The 23,529-nt window shown below is 36.8% G+C and overlaps 1 protein-coding gene across 3 annotated transcripts in view; it reads left to right on the plus strand.

The window, feature by feature from the left end:
- VWDE (von Willebrand factor D and EGF domains) overlaps nucleotides 1-23,529 on the plus strand; it is an 83,732-nt gene that overhangs the window by 42,938 nt on the left and 17,265 nt on the right. For all 3 annotated transcript variants that reach the window (XM_035253740.3, XM_035253742.3, XM_035253741.3), the window contains exons 14-20: nucleotides 3,765-3,920; nucleotides 4,024-4,128; nucleotides 5,772-5,886; nucleotides 7,931-8,181; nucleotides 9,346-9,565; nucleotides 10,904-11,041; nucleotides 14,537-14,677. In XM_035253740.3, coding sequence (XP_035109631.3) covers nucleotides 3,765-3,920; nucleotides 4,024-4,128; nucleotides 5,772-5,886; nucleotides 7,931-8,181; nucleotides 9,346-9,565; nucleotides 10,904-11,041; nucleotides 14,537-14,677 — 1,126 coding nt within the window. The remainder of the gene's footprint in view (nucleotides 1-3,764; nucleotides 3,921-4,023; nucleotides 4,129-5,771; nucleotides 5,887-7,930; nucleotides 8,182-9,345; nucleotides 9,566-10,903; nucleotides 11,042-14,536; nucleotides 14,678-23,529) is intronic.

The raw sequence follows: 23,529 nt of genomic DNA on the forward strand, positions 1-23,529 counted from the left end.
TAATTTATTATTATTTATTAGATTTTGAACCTTGTTCAAAATCTGCCAGTTGTCCAACTAATAATGGCCCTTTTTCTGATTCAGGATCCAGTCTAAGATTTTATATTGCATTTTGTTGTCATGTTTCTTCAATATCTTTCATATTGTGATACTGCTCCATCTTTCCTTATCTTTTGCACACTTGATTCTTTTGAAGAGCACTGGTCAGTTATTTTGTGTAATATTCCTTTTCTTAGGGTTAGATTGAGGTCATACCATGTTGTACAATTCTTAGTGCATACTTTCATGATGCAATGTATCTAATCACTAGCAATGTAAATTTTGATCACTGAAGGGGTTTTTGCCATGTATCTTCACTGTATCTTCTTGTTTTTCCCATTGTAAATAGTAAATACGTTGTGGGGAGACATTTTTAGATTGTGAAAATCTATGATAGCTCCTCAGACTTCTTCTTCCTGATTTTAGTATCCAACTATCATTTTTCCTTGTAGCAATTATTACTTTGGTATTTACCAGTGGCGATTTTCTATTTCTATAATTTCTTTTACGTATATTATTTGGAATTCTACTGAAAGAGCTGTTCCTTGTTTCCAATTTATTTATTCGTTTATTTACTCATGCCAGTATAGACTAATAGAAACTGATTTCATGAATTATAATTCAATGTTACCATTCTTTATTTGGCTGCTTAAATTATTCCAGCTTTGACCATTGGGAGCCATTACAAATTGGTTTTCATGTCCTTTTAACTTGCTTCTATATTTTTTTGAACAATTTCTCACTTTCTGGCATCATGTAATATTCCAGACTCATATTTTTCCTATTCCAACTCTAGAATCAGCCATTTCTCAAAAGAATCTAGTTTTATTTATCAAAGAGGGTCATTTAAAGTTCAAGACTTGGGTGTAAGATATGCTTCTTGTTACAGGGTAGTTATTGCTTCTTGGCCCTTTTAATGGCTACAGTTAGAAAATCTGTATATGTACACTCATACACACATGTAGCAATCTACCTATCCATCTATTTAGCTATCTATCATCTCTGTGAGTTGTTACGGATACTCCTGATTATATTGCAGTAGCATCAGGTTCACTCCAGCCTTCTCCTCTCCCTTTTCTTTACAAGTAAAAACTGGCTCTCATTATCCACAATCTATTTACTTAGTTTCTCAATATAAGTGTATGTGTAAGTCCGTTTCAGAAATTCCAACCCTTTCCTCTGTGAAAAACAAATTTATGAAACAAGGTCATAATATATAGGCAAATACTACTTTCCAAAGTGACTTAGATTAACTATTTTCTTTTCTACTCTGTTTAGAGTGGCTATCTGTTTTATGTATGGTACAATTAGGTTTTAAAAACGTTTGTATTCCATTTTTACTTTCTTCCACACTTTGGTTGATTTTAGTTATTTACTTATTTGGAGGGTATATGAAGTGTCATAGGACTAAGAGTTCAAGCGATATAAAAGCTATACACATAGAATTATTACTTTCTTGTCATCCCCGTCACCTGCTTTCCATCACCCCTTCTTTTCATTGAAATATGTTTGTACTCTCATTATTTTCGGGTTAATCCTTACTATATTTCCTTGGTACAAGAAATTGATAGATAACTCTTTTTTATATAAATTGTAACACATTTTACATGCTTTTTTCTGCTTTTGTATTAGTAGTTTTAAGCAAGTTTTTGCTAGAGATTCAACCACCCAAGCATTTCTTTAATTTCCTCCTGCAAAGCAGTTGAGACTCTACAAAATCCAATCTTAAAGTTGCTTATTTGTGGGATTAAATACAGGGATTAAATACAAGATGTTATCCAAGAAATGGATGGCACATTATGATTTAGCTCTTGTCTCTATTTGCAAGCTTGAACTTCCTGTTTATGCTACTTCATACATGCCTGTCTTTTTCTCATGCCATTCTCTCCGTCCATGTGAATTGCACACTCTCCACTTCTGCTCCCAGTGTCCAAGTAGCAGTCTCCTTTTTTATTTTCAGGAAGAAAAGTATTTGATATTTTGAAGCCGCCTTTGACTGTGCTAATTAGTTAGACTTAATAACGTCTTTTGTATTATATCCTATTTGAGTCTCTTTTATTGCAATAATAAAATTGTATGTTGTCATTTTCTTTGTGATCTCTTTTTACAATGAAATATCCTCTGCACATAATATAGACTCAAAATATTGATGAATAAAAAGGAAATAGAACACTGTATATTCCCCATTTTGGGTAGGCCCCTCTAAACAGAAAGGTGGAAATAGTCTCTATGTTCTCGGTCATTGGCTGGAGTCTTCTTTCCACACAAGAAACTGAGAATCTACATTCACCAAAGTGTAGATCATGACTACTCTGAGAAATTATTGTCATTCTTCCTCTACAAGAGGGAAACCACCGATAGTGCTGCTAGGCCAGACCCTGCACACCCACTTAAACATGGAGATCTGCAGCTTACTCTTTTGATCATTAAATCTTCAAAAACATAATTTCTATTAGCTGCAGACAAGAGTGATGATGTTTTCCTTTCCTTTTCCTGCTGACCCACAATACTGAAGCATCAGCATGCTCCAAGACAAATTCTGAGTGGTTGAAAACATTTTACAGTCATAAGTTTCAAAGAAAAATCTAAATCTAAATTTTGGCAACAAAATATAGCTTTTGGTTTCCTACGTAGTTACCAGTACCCAGAAAATTATTTTGGCTTCTCCTCTTTTGACACCAATGCATTTTCAATACTGAAAAAGAATACTTAAAGTGTAGCTTAAGCATGATATGCCACTGAGTTAGTAAGTAGGGTGAACTAGATAGAATTTATTTACTTTTAAATTACTAATAATTTAACTTGAGCAAAAATAGTTGGTATGATGTTAATATATTTCTTAGAGAATCAAAAACAAAAATGTAGCTGAATTCTCAAGAAAAATTTGGAACTTGGGGATTGAACACCATGAAGACTCAGTATGTGTGCATTTTTGTGTGTGTGTTTATGTTTGTATCAATTCTACTTTTGTCTATGGGCCTTGTTTTCTCATATGACTATATACTGGCTTTCTCTCCATAGTGAAAAAATGGACACCAACCACTTCATAGTTTGTGTCTTACAACTCAAGCTCTCAGAGGTTGAGTGACATGACATCTTTGTGGGTATAAAGCTAAATTATCATGAGTAGTTGAAATATTGGCCTAGCTTAGGTCAGCCCCTGTACCAGTTAAGCATGGTCAGGGAGATTGGTCATGTAGGAATATGAAAGGCCCTGTGAGAACTGTGTAGAGGGCAGAAAGGACAGTTTCAAGTAGATGTATGTGATGGAAGCTTTTGCAGGAGAAATGAAGGAATTTCTGGGCAGAAAATCAATCTACTATGTGTCAACTATATAGTCAAGTGTGTTTCCTCTTGCTACAAAAGTCATTACATAGTGGCCAATATGGTAACATATATATAATATATATAATATGGTAACATTGGTAGCATGTATATAACATATATAATATGGTAACATTATATATGGCCAATATTGGCAAATTCTTTGATTTGAACCACCAAGAAATGCATGATTTATTGGGAGCAATTTACATCATATTAATATATATACATTTTTCATTATTCTGACTAAAACTCACTCCCAATGTGACTTTTGTTTCCTTGTTATTTACTACATTATAATAGGCATATATTTTAAAATTCATGTTTGATTATAGGTAATTTACTAGCAAAATATTCCCATAATTGAACAGAGGTTAATTGCTTTCTCACTATGTCTTCAGTATAATAGCAGTGAATGGATGCCTGGAAAAGCCATCTATACACAGACTGTTTTCCAGAATAGCAGAGCTGTTGATTGTCAGCTGCCCACTGATGTTCAGCGGTTTGATACCATAGATCTGGTGGGTGAGAAACCAATTGGGAAGTGGCAGTTGAAGGTAAAAAACAAAAAGACATCTTCATATTTTAAACAAAGTAAATACATATAACAATTCAGAACATTTAGAGAAATCATCTCATTATAGACCTATTATGTTACAGGTATCTAATGATGGTTATAAATTCAGTAATCCCAAAATAATGGTCATATATGATGGTGCTTGTCAAGTTTGTGGTCTCTATAAAAATGACTCATGTACTATAAAGGTATGTATTTCTCTCATTTATTTTCACATTTACATCATAGGTATTTTCATTTCTTATGCTGTTGGCATATTAATTGTAGTTTTTTCCCTTTTATATCAGAAAGACTAATAGAGAAAAGACTTCCTCAAGTTTACATTAGGTAATTGAAATTGTTACTCTGCCTGCAAGGAAGAGATTTCTACCTTTAACATATTGAAATGGCAGATTACTTCCAAAAATTATAATAGGAAGTCCATACTGAATTATTGACTACCTCACTCCTACCTACATTGTTTTTTCAGTAGTAATAATGATTTTCTAATAAGATATCTCATGTTGTTACCCAGCCTCCTTTGCAGCAAATGACATACATTTGGTTAAAATTTGTAAAATGTATAACGTTAATACTTTCATGGGGAGTATTTCCTGGCAACTAAGTTTATTGGAGCATGTGAATACCTGCCACTTGATGGATTACAGAACAGCAGCACAGCCTGAGCTGAGTTGCAGTCACCTTCTTCTTTTTTTTTTTTTTTTTTTTTTGAGACGGAGTTTCGCTCTTGTTACCCAGGCTGGAGTGCAATGGCGCGATCTCCGCTCACCGCAACCTCCGCCTCCTGGGTTCAGACAATTCTCCTGCCTCAGCCTCCTTGGTAGCTGGGATTACAGGCATGCGCCACCAGCCTGTCGTATTATCAAAAGTGCTGTCCCACATGGGAACTGCTGACTTAACAAACACTATGGATATAATATCACTTGATTCTTCAAAGCTGAGTTGCATACAAATAATATTTATATACATGAAAATTTTAAGGCATTATTTTTTCTAAGTTTAAAATTTGTTTTCTTGAGATTTCATCAGATCAAATCTGATTCTCAAATCTTTGAGAAATTGTGTGATTTTAATTTTTTCCCAAATATTTTATTTCCATATGTCCATAAGTATTTTAAAAATATTATTAATCAAGATTGTTTTCTTCTCCTGGAGCTATTTCACTCTAACTTTCGTGTTTTCCAAGGGTATTAAAGGAGATTTTTGTAAAATGAGCTAAGTTCGTATCTCCTGAATAAAATTTAGTCTTTTCCCAAGAATAGTTGCTCCATTTAATGTTCTTTCTGTGCTTATCAGCATCTCTTTCAAATGTTTTGTGTAATGATATTCATTATCAAGTGTGGATAATTATGCCATAGGTCCAGTCTCATTGGCTATGTTCATAGAACATAGTGGGCTGCTAGGGAAATGGAAGATAACTATAACCCAATATGATTTTATAAGTTGTGGAGGGAAAAAAGTTGGTTTTATTTTATTTTGAATAAAGCACTCCCAGGATGAGTTTAGCAGTGGAAAATACCAAATGAGAGATTTCCTCCCATGTTATTTATAAATTATAAGCTATAACTTTGCAGAGATAAAACTTATATGTATTTTTATTACCTCCAAATTGATCAGTTTTATAGATATTTGCATATTCAGGTAATTTATTTTCTAATAAGCACTTATGATTATGAAGTATGAAATACTATTTCATCTTCAAAATAGATGTATATGCTTTCACTGGAATGATTGGTATATATACACTGCTATCCTTCTATGTACAGTTTTTAAATATACTAACTATAGCAGTACTTTATTGATGTTTTCTTTTTTAAACATTTTCCATTAGGAAAATGCGTGCATTATTGATGGACTCTGCTACTTTGAAGGTGACAAAAGTCCAACCAGCCCTTGTTTTGTTTGTAGACCCAAAATTTCAACATTTACTTGGTCATTTTTAGAAAGTAAGTTATTCTTTATTAATTCAAATGTTTCCTATACAACACACTTTTTAAGGTGGTTTTCAGCCAGAAGTTATATAAATGTGTTTAAGGTGAATGACCTCTGTGTTTAATTTAGCATCTCTCCTAACTGCAAATTTACTTTGAGGGTATAGGATATTCATTTTAATATTTGATTAGGAAAGCAAACATGATTTATTAATGGAAGAAATGGGAATTGTTAATTCAGTTGCACACAATTACCTGTGCTTAGCCTTACCTCTTTCAGTTTTGTGACATTATTAACCATTTAAGCTCAAAGGCCATGGATTCAGCACCTGTTAAACAAGGTATCTGAATTCAGTAATCTGTCAAGTGTTTTCCAGCACTACAGTTCTGTGATGTGATGAGTATCATATTGGGTACAGATGATTTTGAGGTACTTTGTTTCAAACAAAATCCCAAATTATAGTCATATGCCATATAACTTCCTCACTTTCATAAATACAGCTATGTTGGTTCCATATAGGTGTCTAAGTTCTCTTTCCTCACGGGGTGACCAGACATTATTAGAGACAACAGGAGACAACTATTCCCTGGCCCCATGTAGTTTTATTTAAGGGAGTCATACAACTTTATATTCATACAATGCTTTGTAATATCATTATAATTTGATGTGCATATTTCATTACTGTGTTTCATTACATTTGCCAGATGATTCACTGCTTAGGTGTTAAGACTCATGGAATGATGTGGAAAGGCAATAGAAATTTGAGGAAAAATACAGTGCAAGAGAGGAAAATACAACTTCTGAATTGGTGCCTCTGTTTTTTAATGGCTATAGTTTGATCAATTGATTTATAATAGTCTCATAGTGTTCAACGTCATAAAAAGTCATAAAAACATCATGTCTTTTAAATCTCTCATATTAAGGATGAGGAATTTAAGATCAATAAATTAGGCTGCCTGTGTAAAGTTATGCCAGGGCAGAACATGAGCCAGAACTACAGTCTCTTGACATTGTTGCTTTGTGGGTGCAAGCAGAGTGTTTGTACTTAGTACAATGCAATGGGGCTATTTGTCCCAACTGTTAAGCCAAGGGGCTGGAAATGTAGACTTTATTTTTTTAAATATAAGACAACATAAAAATAGTAAAAAGAGGGTTTCAATTGTTTCATAAGTGTAAAGGGAACTCTGCCTGTCCCCTAAAATAGCCTCCTTTTTGTGGGGGGTGCAGAGTCTCACTCTGTCTCTCAGGCTACAGTGCAGTGGCATGATCTCAGCTTACTGCAACCTCCACCTCCTGGGTTCAAGCAATTCTCCTGCCTCAGCCTCCTGAGTAGCAGGGGTTACAGGTACCCAGCACCATGCCTGCTAATTTTTATATTTAGTAGAGACAAGGGTTCACTATGGTGGCCAGGCAGGTCTGGAACTACTGACCTTAGGTGATCTGCCTGCCTTGGTCTCCCAAAGTGCTGGGATAACAGGTGTGAGCCACCATGCCCAGCCTAAAATAGTCACCTTTTTAGTGTGTTCACTCAACCACTGAATGAACCTCTGAGCAGAAGATGAGTATGACTAATGGCTCCCATGTATTACAGCTGGGGAGGCAAGTACAGAGAGAAACATTCAGAGCATCCAAAGAAACAGGGCAGTCATGGGCAGTGAGGGAGGACTAGAGAAAGAGAGTAGAGGGAGAAAGTGAAGCTGAAAGAAACAGAGTGCAAAGGGTTCACAGCCAGAGAGAGAAAGAGATAGAGAGTCAGTCAACAGCAAGAAGTAAATTATGACAGAAGAGACGCAGCCTCCAGTGTGGCTGGTGGATGTGTATTTATATATTCTGTGCTGTATCCAAAGCACTTTTCACACTTTCGTAGCAATGCTCCAGGTCTCACACCTGTCAGTTACTTTCATATGTCTAACAATGGAATTGAACTTACTGAGAATGTTTAAAAGAAAAATGAAAGTGGCTAACGGAACTTAGCAGAGTTCAGTCTTTATCAAAATGCATGTCTCTGTGGGAGCTCTCAGAAGCACACAGTATAAAGTTATGTCTTTTCTGTTACAGACAACCAGCCCCCAGTGATTCAAGCATTGCAAGACAAATTGCAGACATTCTATGGTGAAAACTTTGAGTATCAGTTCATGGCCTTTGATCCAGAAGGTTCTGACATCTATTTTACATTGGACTCTGGTCCTGAAGGAGCAAATATTTCCTCTGCAGGGCTTTTTATGTGGAAAACAGAGGTACTAACTCCCCAACAGTTTACTCTACGCCTTAATGATGACTGTGATGCAGAAACTAGAGTCACGATTGAGGTAATCTTTATAATTACATAAGTGTCACTGGATTATTTTGCAATTTTAACAAATTTATTTGAATTTAAAATACAAGCCATATTCCTGGTTGTAAAGACCAACAAAATTATTAAACATTGTTTGGGAAATTAAACTGCCAAAACTTTTACTATGCTTTGTAAGAATATAAAACCTTAGAGAGAGTCTTAAGCCCAGAAGCACAGATCTAAATTAATAATTTCAATACTATTATATTTAGCACCTCACTATGACAAAGATAACTCATTCAGCTCCACCTTCATGAAAGATCTGTGATTAATCTAAGATTGATAATTATACCCTTTTCCTTCAAGTGAAAGAATCCGAGATGTTGAATTAGAAGTCAAGATTATAAATATGACTTGAAATAACTAATTGGCAGCTATACCTCCTTTCTTTATCGACTTTTTCTTTTGATTATGTCAGTCATAAGCACTTAATACTTGCACACTGTTTATGGGTCCTTTATTCATTTGAAACTGGGAACACACTTTTACACTGAAGTAATATCATGAAGAGCAGCTGTGTTGTATGCCATATTAATCCGGTAATTCAGGAGATCATTTGCTCTCTAGATTTGTGAATAACCCAGGTGACTAACTGCTTTCCACTTTAATGACTTTTTTTAAGTTGTTCTACTCACATGACAGAAATTGATACATATCAGGCTGGAGTGCAATGGCGCGATCTCGGCTCACTGCAACTTCCGCCTCCTGGGTTCAGGCAATTCTCCTGCCTCAGCCTCCTGAGTAGCTGGGATTACAGGCACGCGCCACCATGCCCAACTAATTTTTTGTATTTTTAGTAGACACAGGGTTTCACCATGTTGATCAGGATGGTCTCGATCTCTTGATCTCGTGATCCACCCGCCTCGGCCTCCCAAAGTGCTGGGATTACAGGCGTGAGCCACCGCGCCTGACCTTATTAAACTATTTTTAATACCATTTTATATTACATGTATGTGTGTGTGTGTATATTTAATATTACAGTACATTTAACCTGACAATAGAACTGATAACAATTGCAAATATAAGTGATTTGGTCACACTTGTACATAAACACACATGCCTGTCATGATTTCTGGGGCATTAACTGAAAATAATTTTATTGAAAAGTAAGACATTTCTTTTTTTTTTTCTTTTGTAGGTGACAGTGAAGTCTTGTGATTGCTTGAATGGTGGATCATGTGTGTCTGATAGGAAATCTCCTCCAGGGAGTGGAGTGTACCTGTGTGTCTGCTTGCCTGGCTTCTATGGCAGTCTTTGTGATGTGGACATTAGTGGGTGCCAATCCAACCCCTGTGGTCTTGGCAGATGTATTAGTGGTTTTCCCAGTTATTCCTGTGATTGTCCACCTGAGCTCAAAGGTAAGTTTTTGCTCCTCATAAACGAATTAGAAAGAAAAGCTCCTTGAAACACTCATCTACAGATTATTCAAGCAAATATGTGGCCCTAAAGATTTTAGTACAAATCTTCACAATTTGAATAAAAGTTATTACAAACGTAATTACTATCTGTATCCCTTCCTTGTTTTTGTAAATTGTAAGTTCCATACAGTATTACAACTTTGCCAATTTTTATAACTAATAGCAACGTAGGAACCTGTTTTGCAGGTTCTTAAACATTTCTACCTATATTTGGTAGGGAGAAATGTATTAAAATGTATTACTATTAAGATATAATATGGAAAAATAAAGGAATTATGCCAGGGAAAATATAAAAGTTGTCACTTCAGAGAGGTTTTACTGATAATTCATTGACTTAGAAATATCATGGTAAAAAGCTGAAATCAAATGAAATGTTAGCGTATCACTAACTCTTTCATAGTCCTAAAATGTGTGATTATAGAAATGAATATATGACTGCCAACCTTTAATTTCCCATGGCTTTTAAAAAACTCATGTGAATATTTTCTTTATATTTAATAGATGTAAATATTTAATAAGTAAATATATAGTTATTGAGCTGGTATTTTTTCCCAAAGACATCTATTTTAACATTGCAATGGAACTAAGCAGCATATGTGTATGTCTTCTAATTTTCTTCAGCATTTTAAAACAAAAATTTTATCATTTGGAACTATGAATGTAGCTCTCTTTTCTACTCCACTGTAGACTATATTTAAAAGAATTCATATGTCGATTGCCTCATAAACTTTATTATAATAAGGTCTACCATCCATATATGACTGAATTTACTCATTCAGATGAGTGGTTCAGCATTTCAAACAGCACCACGTCAACTCAAAAACTTTTATGAAGGGCATACTGACTTTTGTAACACAAACAATTTTCATGACTTTTCACAGCCAGGGCAATAACTAAACAATCTGTCCTTAAGCTAAATAGACAACCATCCAAAGTAACTTTTAAAAATCACTGAATTTTTAAAGTTTAACTTACTGCTGTAATATGAAACTTTTGCCTTAAATATTAATGGAATTCTTAACTCATCTTATTTGCAAACAAAAAAATTATGTACTTGATAGGTCTGGTTTAATATTAAATGGAATATAATTAGTGAATTTATATTCGATTGCACAATAAGTTTTAAAAACAGCATGCTTCTATCCTCATAATGTATGGCAGCTCTTTTGTGGTTAGAAGGACAGACATAAAAAGCAGAAGAAGTTATATAATGAGCCCATTGGACATATGATGTTTTTCAAATTAAATAATTTAAGCTCTTGATCTATATTTTGATAGGCAAACATTGCCAGGAAGACGTTGATGAATGTGACTCCAAGCCTTGCTTTGAGGGAGTAGAGTGCCTCAATACCTTTGGTTCCTATCATTGTGGTTCATGTCCAAAAGGATTTTATGGTGATGGAAAAATATGCCATGGTAAAAGTTCCTACTTTGTGCTATGAGATTTTTTTGCTGCATTTAATTATTATTATGATTATTGTTTTTGAGGCGGAGTCTTGCTCTGTTGCCAGGCTGCAGTGCAGTAGCATGGTCTGGGCTTACCATAACCTCTGCTTGCTGGGTTCAAGTGATTCTGAGTTGATTACAGGCATGTGCCACTATGCCTGGCTAATTTTGTATTTTGTGTAGCCACGGGTTTCTCCATGTTGGTCAGGCTGATCTCAAACTCCTGACCTCAGGTGATCCGCCCGCCTTGGCTTCCCTAAGTGCTGGGATTACAGGCATGAGCCACCGTGCCCAGACACATTTAATTAATTCTAATTGCACAGTTCTTGTCTTCAACTTATGTATTTATTCAGTTTACATTCATTATGCGTCATGCACTGAACTAGATATAGAAGATGCAAAAATACATAAGACATGCCCTCTGACTTAATAGGTAGAGTGTAGTAGCATGGAATATGACTAGTAATTACATAGTACAATACGGTGTTCTGTGTCTTTTGATAGAATTCCCAAACGGGCTAATAGGAATACTACACAGGGAATCATATCTGACTGGAGAAATAATGAAAAACTTTTTTTACAGGAATTCACTAGACTATACTAGACACATGAGAACTGAATCTGATAGATCAGGGAGAAAAAGGCATTTCAGGTAAAAGCAACAGCAGGAGCAAAGGGACAGAGGCAGGCAGCATCACAACACTCCTTTGTGCCCCTATGAATAGTTCAATGTGCCTGAAATATAGGAAGAAAGGGGGGCTGCTACAAGAGTTGGATCTAGAGAGGCACCCAGTAGTGAGGTCGCAGAAAAGCCACGGAGAGAGACTCTCTTAAAGTTTTGAAGTAGGAGAGAAACACGATAAGGCTTACATGTGAGATAGTTTAAGGAGTAGTATGTAGGATGGACCACCTGTGGGTAAGCAACTGTGTAAATCTAAAGGTGGGAAGAAGAGTTAAGAAAATATTTCAAATATATAGGAAAAAGATAAAGATATACCAACCTGAGATGAGGTAATAATGAAAGGGATATACTAAAGAACCAAGTTGATAGTACTTTGTCAGTGATTGGGATTAGCATGATGAGAAAAAGAGATTCATTAAGTTTTAAGTGTTTAATTTTAGTGAATGGGCATGTAGAATTTGCATTTGCATTGCTATGGACAGAAGTGTGTCCCCCACAAAATTTGTATGTTGAAGCGCAAACTCCCAGTGTGGCTATATTTGGAGAAAGGAAGTAATTAAGGTTAAATGGGGTTATAAGGGTGCAACCCTGATCCTATAGAATTAGTGTTCTTATTTGAAGAGATGCCAGACAGCTTGTGATGTGTGGACATATCAAGAAAGTGGCTACCTTCAAGCCAGGAAGAGAGCTCTCACCAAAAACTCAATCAGCCAGTTTGATCACTTTGACCTTTGACCATTGAGCCTCCAATGGCAAGATAATTTCTGTTGTTTAAGCCTCTCAGTCGTGATGTTTTGATATGGCAGCTCAAGCTGACTAAGAAACACGTGCAACATAATGGGAAAACAAGTTGTTTTGAAGGGGAATTATAATGAATTCAGTCTGAATACACAGAAGTGAGGGTTACTATGGAATACTCTCATGTGAGCTCAGAAAGGAGGATTAAGTTGAAAATGTGATTCTTAGAATCATCAACTATGTTATAGAATTGTCCAGGGAGAACTCTTAGATTTAGAGGAAAGTGGACAAAAAAAAAATTGGTGGGCATCAACATTTTAAAAGATTTAAACAGAAAAAGCTGGCTGGGTGCCTGTAATCCCAGCACTCTTGGAGGCCGAGGCAGGCGGATCACGAGGTCAAGAGATTGAGACCATCCTGGCCAACATGGTGAAACCCCGTCTCTACTAAAAATACAAAAATTAGCTGGGCGTGGTGGCACATGTCTGTAGTCCCAGCTACTTGGGAGGCTGAGGCAGGAGAATTGCTTGAAACCGGGAGGCGGAGGTTGCAGTGAGCTAAGATTGTACCACTGCACTCCAGCCTGGCACCTGGTAACAGAGTAAGACTCTGTCTCAAAAAAACAGACAAAGCTAAGTTATGGAAGACAATATGGAAGATCAATACCATTGGTTTAATTAAGTAAATGGGATGCTCTTTGATGACAAATATATACTAAGGAAACAGCATCATCTTGTGCTTCAGATTGGGCTAAGCCTGTCTAGCCCCACAGATATGAGTGACACAGTATAGGATGGTGAGGGGATTTCTGTACTTCCGCTTCTCACATTTACCCCTCAGTATCACATCCCTAATATTCACAACTTTCACTCTAACAAGTGACCTAGCATTTTTCTTTCCCAAACAAGCAGGCCCATTTCTTCAATAAAGCCTTCATTCAGTGGCATTTAAGTGAAAAACAAGTTGAACCAAATCCCCTTACACATGAGTGACTAAATATGCTTCTGAACATTGTTAGAGTAACCTGTGTATCGTAGGAAGGCATTTATTAATGCAGAAGGAATTTTGGTTTTTGAGACCGAGTCTCACTCTGTCTCCAGGCTGGGGAGTGCAATGGCACAATCTCAGCTCACTGCAACCTCAGCCTCCCAAGTTCAAGCGATTCTCCTACCTCAGCCTCCCGAGTAGCTGGGGATACAGGCACACAGCACCATGCCCAACTGATTTTTGTATTTTTAGTAGAGATGGAGTTTCACCATGTTGGCCAGGATGGTCTCCATCTCTTGACCTTATGGTACGCCTGCCTCAGCCTCCCAAACTGCTGGGATTATAGGAGTAAGCCACTGCACCTGGCTGTTTTCTTAGTTTTATGATAGGTACCAGAGTCAATGAATATCAGCATGAATAAAGCAGTTACTCTTGAGGTTATTGCTAACTAGTGGGGCACCTAAGAATCAATAGCATAAAGGGCAAATTTCTGTGTGAGAACCCAGATGGACAAAATTGATTGGGTGGGTGAATGCAACTGAAGAATGGTATGTTAACTTGGGTTGCCATAACAGATTGGGTAACTTAAACACAGCAATTTATTTTCTCACAGTCCTGAATGCTGAAAGTTCAAGATTAGGAGGCCAGTAGAGTTGATTTGTGGTGAGATCTTTCTGGCTTGTAGACTAGCTATCTTCTCATCAGGTTTCTCTTGCATGTGTGTGCTCTCCTGATATCTCTTCCTCTTTCTGTAAGGACACCATTCCTACCGGATTAAGGTGCCACTCTTATGATCTCATTTAACCTTATTTGCTCCCTTAAAGACCCTTTCTCCAAACATTCACAGTTAGGAGTAGGGCCTCAACACATGAATCTGGAGGGGTGGGGACACAATTCAGTCCACACCAGAAAACTGTGCAGAAGACATGACATTTAAGCTAGTTCTTTAATCTGAATTGCAGAGTTTAACCCAAGTAGCAGTTGCTACTTGTGTTCTTATTTGGGTGCTTTGATTGTGTAATTTAAGTCTAATCTGTTTGCCTTGTTCTCATTTACAGTTGAAACACAGTTTTTAAATAAGTTTACTACACAAACTGTGGTTCTCACAAGATCTGATGAAAGTGTAAATAAAGAAGAGGATGATAAAAATGCCCAACAGAGAAAGAGGTATATTAAGCCAACAAATGGAAATTCCCTTAGTAAGTAATGGTCATAGTTAAAATCTAATGACAAGTAATTCCTCCTATTTGTTTTCTAGAAGACCAACATAGTTATTCCTCAGGTATATTTATTTTTAGAAAGATCATCTAAGGGTTATATGAAGCTGTTTAACATTTATCCTTTCTCTTGCTAATCTATTGAATCATCTGGCTTATTATCTTTTTGAAAAATTTATTTATTATACTCTTAAGTTCTGCGGTACATGTGCAGATCGTGTAGGTTTGTTATATAGGTATACACGTGCCATGGTGGTGGTTTGCTGCATTAATCACCCCGTCATCTACATTAGATATTTCTCCTTAATGCTGTCACTCCCCAATCTCCCCACCCTCTGCTACACCTCCCCTAGTTCCCACCCCCAACACCCCGGTGAATGATGTTCCCCTCCCTGTGTCTGTGTGACTTATATTATAGAAAAATGCATTTATGTCCTCTTATGAACAAAGCATCTTTTTTTTTGAGATGGAGTTTTGCTTGGTTGCCCAGGCTTGAGTACAGTGGTAAAATCTCTGCTCACTGCAACCCCACCTACTACGTTCAAGGAATTCCCTGCCTCAGCCTTCTCAGTAGCTAGGATTACAGGCACCTACAACCACAGCCCTGCTAATTTTTGTATTTTTAGTAGAGAAGGGGTTTTGCTATCTTGGCCAGGCTGGCCTTGAATCCTGACCATATGATCCACCCTCCTCAGCCTTTCAAAGTACTGGGATTACAGTCATGGTGTGAGCCACCACACCTGGCCAAACAAAGCATCATTTACAGTGATTGCAGAGAAGCTTATGGTTGGAGGTAACCATTTCAAACTTATATTTTATAAATCCCTGGAAACTGTTCATCCAGTATCTGCTCAAACCCTAAAAGTGATAAGAAGTTCACTATTTCACAAGGCCTTTTCTGTGTCATAGGGCTTTCTTAATAGCTCTTAGTTGGTTCAATAACATTCTGTGATTGTCTTCATAAAGTTCTCATACATTTCACATTGGCTTTCTTTATGCCTTTGCATTCTATAATATCAACCATTATTGTGAATGGAATATCTCTCAAGATATTTTTGATTCCTGGAACATAGGAAATGAGTCTTGATTTTTGTATTGTTCCTCTGTTGTTACCTCACTGAATACTCTCATGTACACTATGGTTTATAGTGGATTATATTTCTTAATTTTATTGGCAGACTAACTGTTTTTTGAAAATGAGGAGTTTTGTTTGCTATTCTTATTTACTTCCTTGTCTTTTTTTTTTTAATTTTTTATTGGATTATAGGTTTTGGGGTACATGAGCAGAGCATGCAAGACAGTTGCGTAGGTACACACATGGCAGTGTGCTTTGCTTTTCTTCTCCCCTTCACCCACATTTGGCATTTCCCCCCAGGCTATCCCTCCCCACCTCCCCCTCCCACTAGCCCTCCCCTTTTCCCCCCAATAGACCCCACTGTTTAGTACTCCCCTTTCTGTGTCCATGTGTTCTCATTTTTCATCACCCACCTATGAGTGAGAATATGCGGTGTTTCATTTTCTGTTCTTGTGCCAGTTTGCTGAGGATGATGTTCTCCAGATTCATCCATGTCCCTACAAATGACACAAACTCATCATTTCTGATTGCTGCATAATATTCCATGGTGTATATGTGCCACATTTTTCCAATCCAGTCTATTATCAATGGGCATTTGGGTTGATTCCAGGTCTTTGCTATTGTAAACAGTGCTGCAATGAACATTCGTGTACATGTGTCCTTATAGTAGAAGGATTTATAGTCTTTTGGATATATACCCAGTAATGGGATTGCTGGGTCAAATGGAATTTCTATTTCTAAGGCCTTGAGGAATCGCCACACTGTCTTCCACAATGGTTGAACTAATTTACACTCCCACCAACAGTGTAAAAGTGTTCCTTTTTCTCCACATCCTCTCCAGCATCTGTTGTCTCCAGATTTTTTAATGATCGCCATTCTAACTGGCGTGAGATGGTATCTCAATGTGGTTTTGATTTGCATCTCTCTGATGACCAGTGACGATGAGCATTTTTTCATATGATTGTTGGCCTCATATATGTCTTCTTTCGTAAAGTATCTGTTCATATCCTTTGCCCACTTTTGAATGGGCTTGTTTGTTTTTTTCCTGTAAATCTGTTTGAGTTCTTTGTAAATTCTGGATATTAGCCCTTTGTCAGATGGGTAGACTGCAAAAATCTTTTCCCATTCTGTTGGTTGCCGATCCACTCTAGTGACTGTTTCTTTTGCCGTGCAGAAACTGTGGAGTTTGATTAGGTCCCATTTGTCTATTTTGGCTTTTGTTGCCAATGCTTTTGGTGTTTTGTTCATGAAGTCCTTGCCTACTCCTATGTCCTGGATGGTTTTGCCTAGATTTCCTTCTAGGGTTTTTATGGTGCCAGGTCTTATGTTTAAGTCTTTAATCCATCTGGAGTTAATTTTAGTGTAAGGTGTCAGGAAGGGGTCCAGTTTCTGCTTTCTGCACATGGCTAGCCAGTTTTCCCAACACCATTTGTTAAACATGGAATCCTTGCCCCATTGCTTGTTTTTGTCGGGTTTATCAAAGATTGTATAGTTGTATGTATGTTGTGTTGCCTCCGGTGCCTGTTTTGTTCCATTGGTCTATATCTCTGTTTTGGTACCAGTACCATGCTGTTTTGATTACTGTAGCCTTGTAGTATAGTTTGAAATCCGGTAGTGTGATGCCTCCCGCTGTGTCCTTTTTGCTTAGAATTGACTTGGCTATGCGGGCTCTCTTTTGGTTCCATATGAAGTTCATGGTGGTTTTTTCCAGTTCTGTGAAGAAAGTCAATGGTAGCTTGATGGGGATAGCGTTGATTCTGTAAATTACTTTGGGCAGTATAGCCATTTTCACGATGTTAATTCTTCCTAACCATGAACATGGAATGTTTCTCCATCTGTTTGTGTCCTCTCTGATTTCGTTGAGCAGTGGTTTGTAGTTCTCCTTGAAGAGGTCCCTTACATTCCTTGTGAGTTGTATTCCAAGGTATTTTATTCTTTTTGTAGCAATTGCGAATGGCAGTTCGCTCTTGATTTGGCTTTCTTTAAGTCTGTTATTGGTGTAGACGAATGCTTGTGATTTTTGCACATTGATTTTATATCCTGAGACTTTGCTGAAGTTGCTTATCAGTTTCAGGAGTTTTTGGGCTGAGGCGATGGGGTCTTCTAGGTATACTATCATGTCGTCTGCAAATAGAGACAATTTGGCTTCCACCTTTCCTATTTGAATACCCTTTATTTCTTTTTCTTGCCTGATTGCTCTGGCTAGAACTTCCAGTACTATATTGAATAGGAGTGGTGACAGAGGGCATCCTTGTCTAGTGCCAGATTTTAAAGGGAATGCTTCCAGTTTTTGCCCATTCAGTATGATATTGGCTGTTGGTTTGTCATAAATAGCTTTTATTACTTTGAGATACGTTCCATCGATACCGAGTTTATTGAGGGTTTTTAGCATAAAGGGCTGTTGAATTTTGTCAAATGCCTTCTCTGCGTCAATTGAGATAATCATGTGGTTTTTGTTTTTGGTTCTGTTTATGTGGTGGATTACGTTTATAGACTTGCGTATGTTGAACCAGCCTTGCATCCCTGGGATGAATCCTACTTGATCATGATGAATAAGTTTTTTGATTTGCTGCTGCAATCGGCTTGCCAATATTTTATTGAAGATTTTTGCATCTATGTTCATCATGGATATTGGCCTGAAGTTTTCTTTTCTCGTTGGGTCTCTGCCGGGTTTTGTTATCAGGATGATGTTGGTCTCATAAAATGATTTGGGAAGGATTCCCTCTTTTTGGATTGTTTGAAATAGTTTTAGAAGGAATGGTACCAGCTCCTCCTTGTGTGTCTGGTAGAATTCGGCTGTGAACCCATCTGGACCTGGGCTTTTTTTGTATGGTAGGCTCTTAATTGCTGCCTCAACTTCAGACCTTGTTATTGGTCTATTCATAGTTTCAGCTTCCTCCTGGTTTAGGCTTGGGAGGACACAGGAGTCCAGGAATTTATCCATTTCTTCCAGGTTTACTAGTTTATGCGCATAGAGTTGTTTGTAATATTCTCTGATGATGGTTTGAATTTCTGTGGAATCTGTGGTGATTTCCCCTTTATCATTTTTTATTGCATCTATTTGGTTGTTCTCTCTTTTATTTTTAATCAATCTGGCTAATGGTCTGTCTATTTTGTTGATCTTTTCAAAAAACCAGCTCTTGGATTTATTGATTTTTTGAAGGGTTTTTCGTGTCTCAATCTCCTTCAGCTCAGCTCTGATCTTAGTTATTTCTTGTCTTCTGCTGGGTTTTGAGTTTTTTTTATCTTGGTCCTCTAGCTCTTTCAATTTTGACGATAGGGTGTCAATTTTGGATCTCTCCATTCTCCTCATATGGGCACTTATTGCTATATACTTTCCTCTAGAGACTACTTTAAATGTGTCCCAGAGGTTCTGGCACGTTGTGTCTTCGTTGTCATTGGTTTCGAAGAACTTCTTTATTTCTGCCTTCATTTCGTTGTTTACCCAGTCAACATTCAAGAGCCAGTTGTTCAGTTTCCATGAAGCTGTGCGGTTCTGGGTCGGTTTCCGAATTCTGAGTTCTAACTTGATTGCACTATGGTCTGAGAGGCTTTTTGTTATGATTTCAGTTGTTTTGCATTTGTTGAGCAGTGCTTTACTTCCAATTATGTGGTCAATTTTAGAGTAGGTGTGATGTGGTGCTGAGAAGAATGTGTATTCTGTGGATTTGGGGTGGAGAGTTCTGTAAATATCTATCAGGTTTGCTTGCTCCAGGTCTGAGTTCAAGCCCTGGATATCCTTGGTGATTTTCTGTCTGGTTGATCTGTCTAGTATTGACAGTGGAGTGTTAAAGTCTCCCACTATTATTGTGTGGGAGTCTAAGTCCTTTTGTAAGTCATTAAGAACTTGCCTTATGTATCTGGGTGCTCCTGCATTGGGTCCATATATGTTTAGGATCATTAGCTCTTCTTGTTGTATCGATCCTTTTACCATTATGTAATGGCCTTCTTTGTCTCTTTTGATCTTTGTTGCTTTAAAGTCTATTTTATCAGAGATGAGAATTGCAATTCCTGCTTTTTTTTGCTTTCCATTAGCTTGGTAAATCTTCCTCCATCCCTTTATTTTGAGCCTTTGTGTATCCTTGAATGTGAGATGGGTTTCCTGTATACAGCACACTGATGGGTTTTGGCTTTTTATCCAATTTGCCAGTCTGTGTCTTTTGATTGGTGCATTTAGTCCATTTACATTTAGGGTTAATATTGTTATGTGTGAATTTGATACTGCCATTTTGATGCTAAGTGGCTGTTTTGCCTGTTACTTGTTGTAGATTCTTCATTATGTTGATGCTCTTTAGCATTCAGTGTGATTTTGGAATGGCTGGTACTGGTTGATCCTTTGTATGTGTAGTGCCTCTTTTAGGAGCTCTTGTAAAGCAGGCCTGGTGGTGACAAAATCTCTGAGTACTTGCTTGTTCGCAAAGGATTTTATTTTTCCTTCACTTCTGAAGCTCAGTTTGGCTGGATATGAAATTCTGGTTTGAAAGTTCTTTTCTTTAAGAATGTTGAATATTGGCCCCCACTCTCTTCTGGCTTGTAGTGTTTCTGCCGAGAGATCTGCTGTGAGTCTGATGGGCTTCCCTTTGTGGGTGACCCGACCTTTCTCTCTGGCTGCCCTTAGTATTCTCTCCTTTATTTCAACCCTGTTGAATCTGACGATTATGTTCCTTGGGGTTGATCTTCTTGCGGAATATCTTTGTGGTGTTCTCTGTATTTCCTGCAATTGAGTGTTGGCCTGTCTTGCTAGGTGGGGGAAATTTTCCTGGATGATGTCCTGAAGAGTATTTTCCAGCTGGGATTCATTCTCTTCGTCCCCTTCTGGTACACCTATCAAACGTAGGTTAGGTCTTTTCACATAGTCCCACATTTCTTGGAGACTTTGTTCATTCCTTTTTGCGCTTTTTTCTCTGATCTTGGTTTCTCGTTTTATTTCATTGAGTTGGTCTTCGACTTCAGATATTCTTTCTTCTGCTTGGTCAATTCGGCTATTGAAACTTGTGTTTGCTTCGCGAAGTTCTCGTATTGTGTTTTTCAGCTCCTTTAATTCATTCATATTCCTCTCTAAGTTATCCATTCTTGTTATCATTTCCTCAAATCTTTTTTCAAATCTTTTTTCAAGGTTCTTAGTTTCTTTGCATTGATTTAATACATTATCTTTTAGCTCACAAAAGTTTCTCATTATCCATCTTCTGAAGTCTAATTCCGTCATTTCGTCACAGTCATTCTCCGTCCAGCTTTGTTCCCTTGCTGGTGAGGAGTTTTGTTCCTTTCTAGGAGGCGAGGTGTTCTGGTTTCGGGTGTTTTCCTCCTTTTTGCGCTGGTTTCTTCCCATCTTTGTGGATTTGTCCGCTGGTCGTTTGCGTAGTTGCTGACTTTTCGATTGGGTCTCTGAGTGGACACCCGGAATGTTGATGATGAAGTATTTCTGTTGCTTGGTTTTCCTTCTACCAGTCTAGCCCCTTTGCTGTATGACTGCTGAGGTCCGCTCCAGACCCTGCTTGTCTGGGGTGCACCTCTAGCAGCTGTGGCACAGCGAGGGATGCTACCAGTTTCTTTTTCTGCTATCTTTGTCCCAGGATGATGCCTGCCTAATGTCAGTCTTTTGGATATAGAGGGGTCAGGGAGCTGCTTGAGGAGACAGTTTGTACTTTATACGGGCTTAATTGCTGAGCTGTGCGCTCTGTTGTTCATTCAGGGCTGTTAGGCTGCTATGTTTGATTCTGCTGCAACAGAGCTCATTAAAAAACCCTTTTTTTTTTTTCTCAAATGCTCTGTGTTGAGGGGTTCGGGCTTTATTTTTGGATGTTCGATGAGGTGTCCTGCCCAGCTAGAAGGCAGACTAGCCACTGTTTGGCTGCACTTCCTTGTCTTAATAGTGAGATTTAATTTATACTTATAATGTGCCAGCACTAGGCAGACATTTTTTTGTGTCTTACTTCATTCAATCCTCTTAATAGCAATTTCCAGTAACTGTTATTGCTTCTGTTTTACGGATGATTAAACAGAATCTTAGATGGGATAAGTAATGTGTTCAGATTACGGAGTTTTAAATAACGGAAGAGAGAGTTGAGCCAGAGCAATCTAACTGAAGAGACCAGGGTCTCAAACTTACATCATCGTAGTGTAGTGTACCCCTAGTACAAGCCTGTTGGGAAGGGAGAGCTTTGTTAATGGTTTGGGAATTCTTCTCATGTTACACTATTGACCATGATATCACTGTAATTTCTGCGAGGTATCCTTTATCCAATTAATGAATTTTCCTTTGATTAGTTACCTTTTCAGAATTCCTAGTTTTAAATCAGGATTGGGTTAGAAATGTTATCAAATGCTTTTTTGGCATCATTTATTACTTACCATAATTGCAATTAACAAGGTTTCTTTAGACTAATTTTCTCACAATATTTAAAATCAATAATTAACGCATATTATATTTCAACATCATTTTATATTTTCCATATTGTCTTTATGCAATTACATAATATAATTATGTTAATAGATACAATTTTATCCTGACATATTTTTCCGTAAAAAAACTGCTACTTTAGACTTGCTAGCATACCATTTTAATTTGTTATATAATGTCACAAATATTTTGACTATATGATTATGCCACTTTAATAAAGTGTTCATAAAACTTTTTATCTCCTTTTGTGCATTGCTGCAGTTTTGAAAATACTCTTTCCTTGACTATGTGGTGAAATGTTTTCATTAGGTGGTCTGTCCTATCATAATTTGGGGGAGTAATTTTGGATTGTTTTTCTATTACCATCAACGTTTATATCTCCTCTTGAGTCAATTTACTCATTTATATTTGCCAGAAAATGATTTGTCACATTGAGATTTCAAATTTCTGTCAACAATTATAGGTGGTACTCGTACAATTTAAAATTGTCTTCTTGTATATAGCTTTTCAATTTTCTCATCTCCAGAGTTGTTTAGTTGCATCTTACCACTGTTACTGTTTTTGATTTTTCTTAGATAGAAGTTGACAAAGGTTATCTATTTAGTCGGGTTTCTTTTTTCAGATAGTCATTTTGATTTGTTTTTCTGCTAATTGCTATCCTTTTGCTGCCTTTTCTATTGATCTGTAGGAGTACTTTATATATTATGACCACCTCATATATTCTGATCCTATACATAAGACGTACTTAAAATTAGCATGTTTATCTCTGAGATTAGCCTTTATCCATGTTTTCTTTTTATATGAAAGCAGTAAAATTTTATGAAATCAAATAAATATATGTTTAAAATCTTTTATTTACAGCTTCAGTTTAACGATCTCTGAAAGTTTAAGTTAGAAATGTGAACTTTAAATTCTATTTTAGAGCATTTATTATTTTACATTTTATATTTAGTTTTTAATCCACTTGAAATTTGTCATTTTATGACGTGAAGTAGTTGTCCAATACGTTTTTTCTTCCAGATGAATAGCAATTATGTAGTATCATTTATAAAATAAGCCATATTGAATTAAAATATCATTTTTTTCATTTAAAGTCCCTTATATGTTAAGATATATTTTTGAGCTTTCTATTATGTTATTATTTTCTAATAGTCTTTTTTCTACACCAATAATACGTTGTTTTGATTAGTGTGACTTTATACTACATTTTAATATGTATAAGGCCAATATCTTCTCAGGATTCTTGTATTTTATAATTTTTATGATATCTCTGATTTATACCTTCATAGGAACATCAACTCATTAAACTTCAAAAAAAATGTAATTTACTAACATTCATTTGCTAACATATGCTCTTTT

The sequence above is a fragment of the Callithrix jacchus genome, chromosome 11 (genome assembly GCF_049354715.1).
Source record: "Callithrix jacchus isolate 240 chromosome 11, calJac240_pri, whole genome shotgun sequence".
Taxonomy (NCBI): domain Eukaryota; kingdom Metazoa; phylum Chordata; class Mammalia; order Primates; family Cebidae; genus Callithrix; species Callithrix jacchus.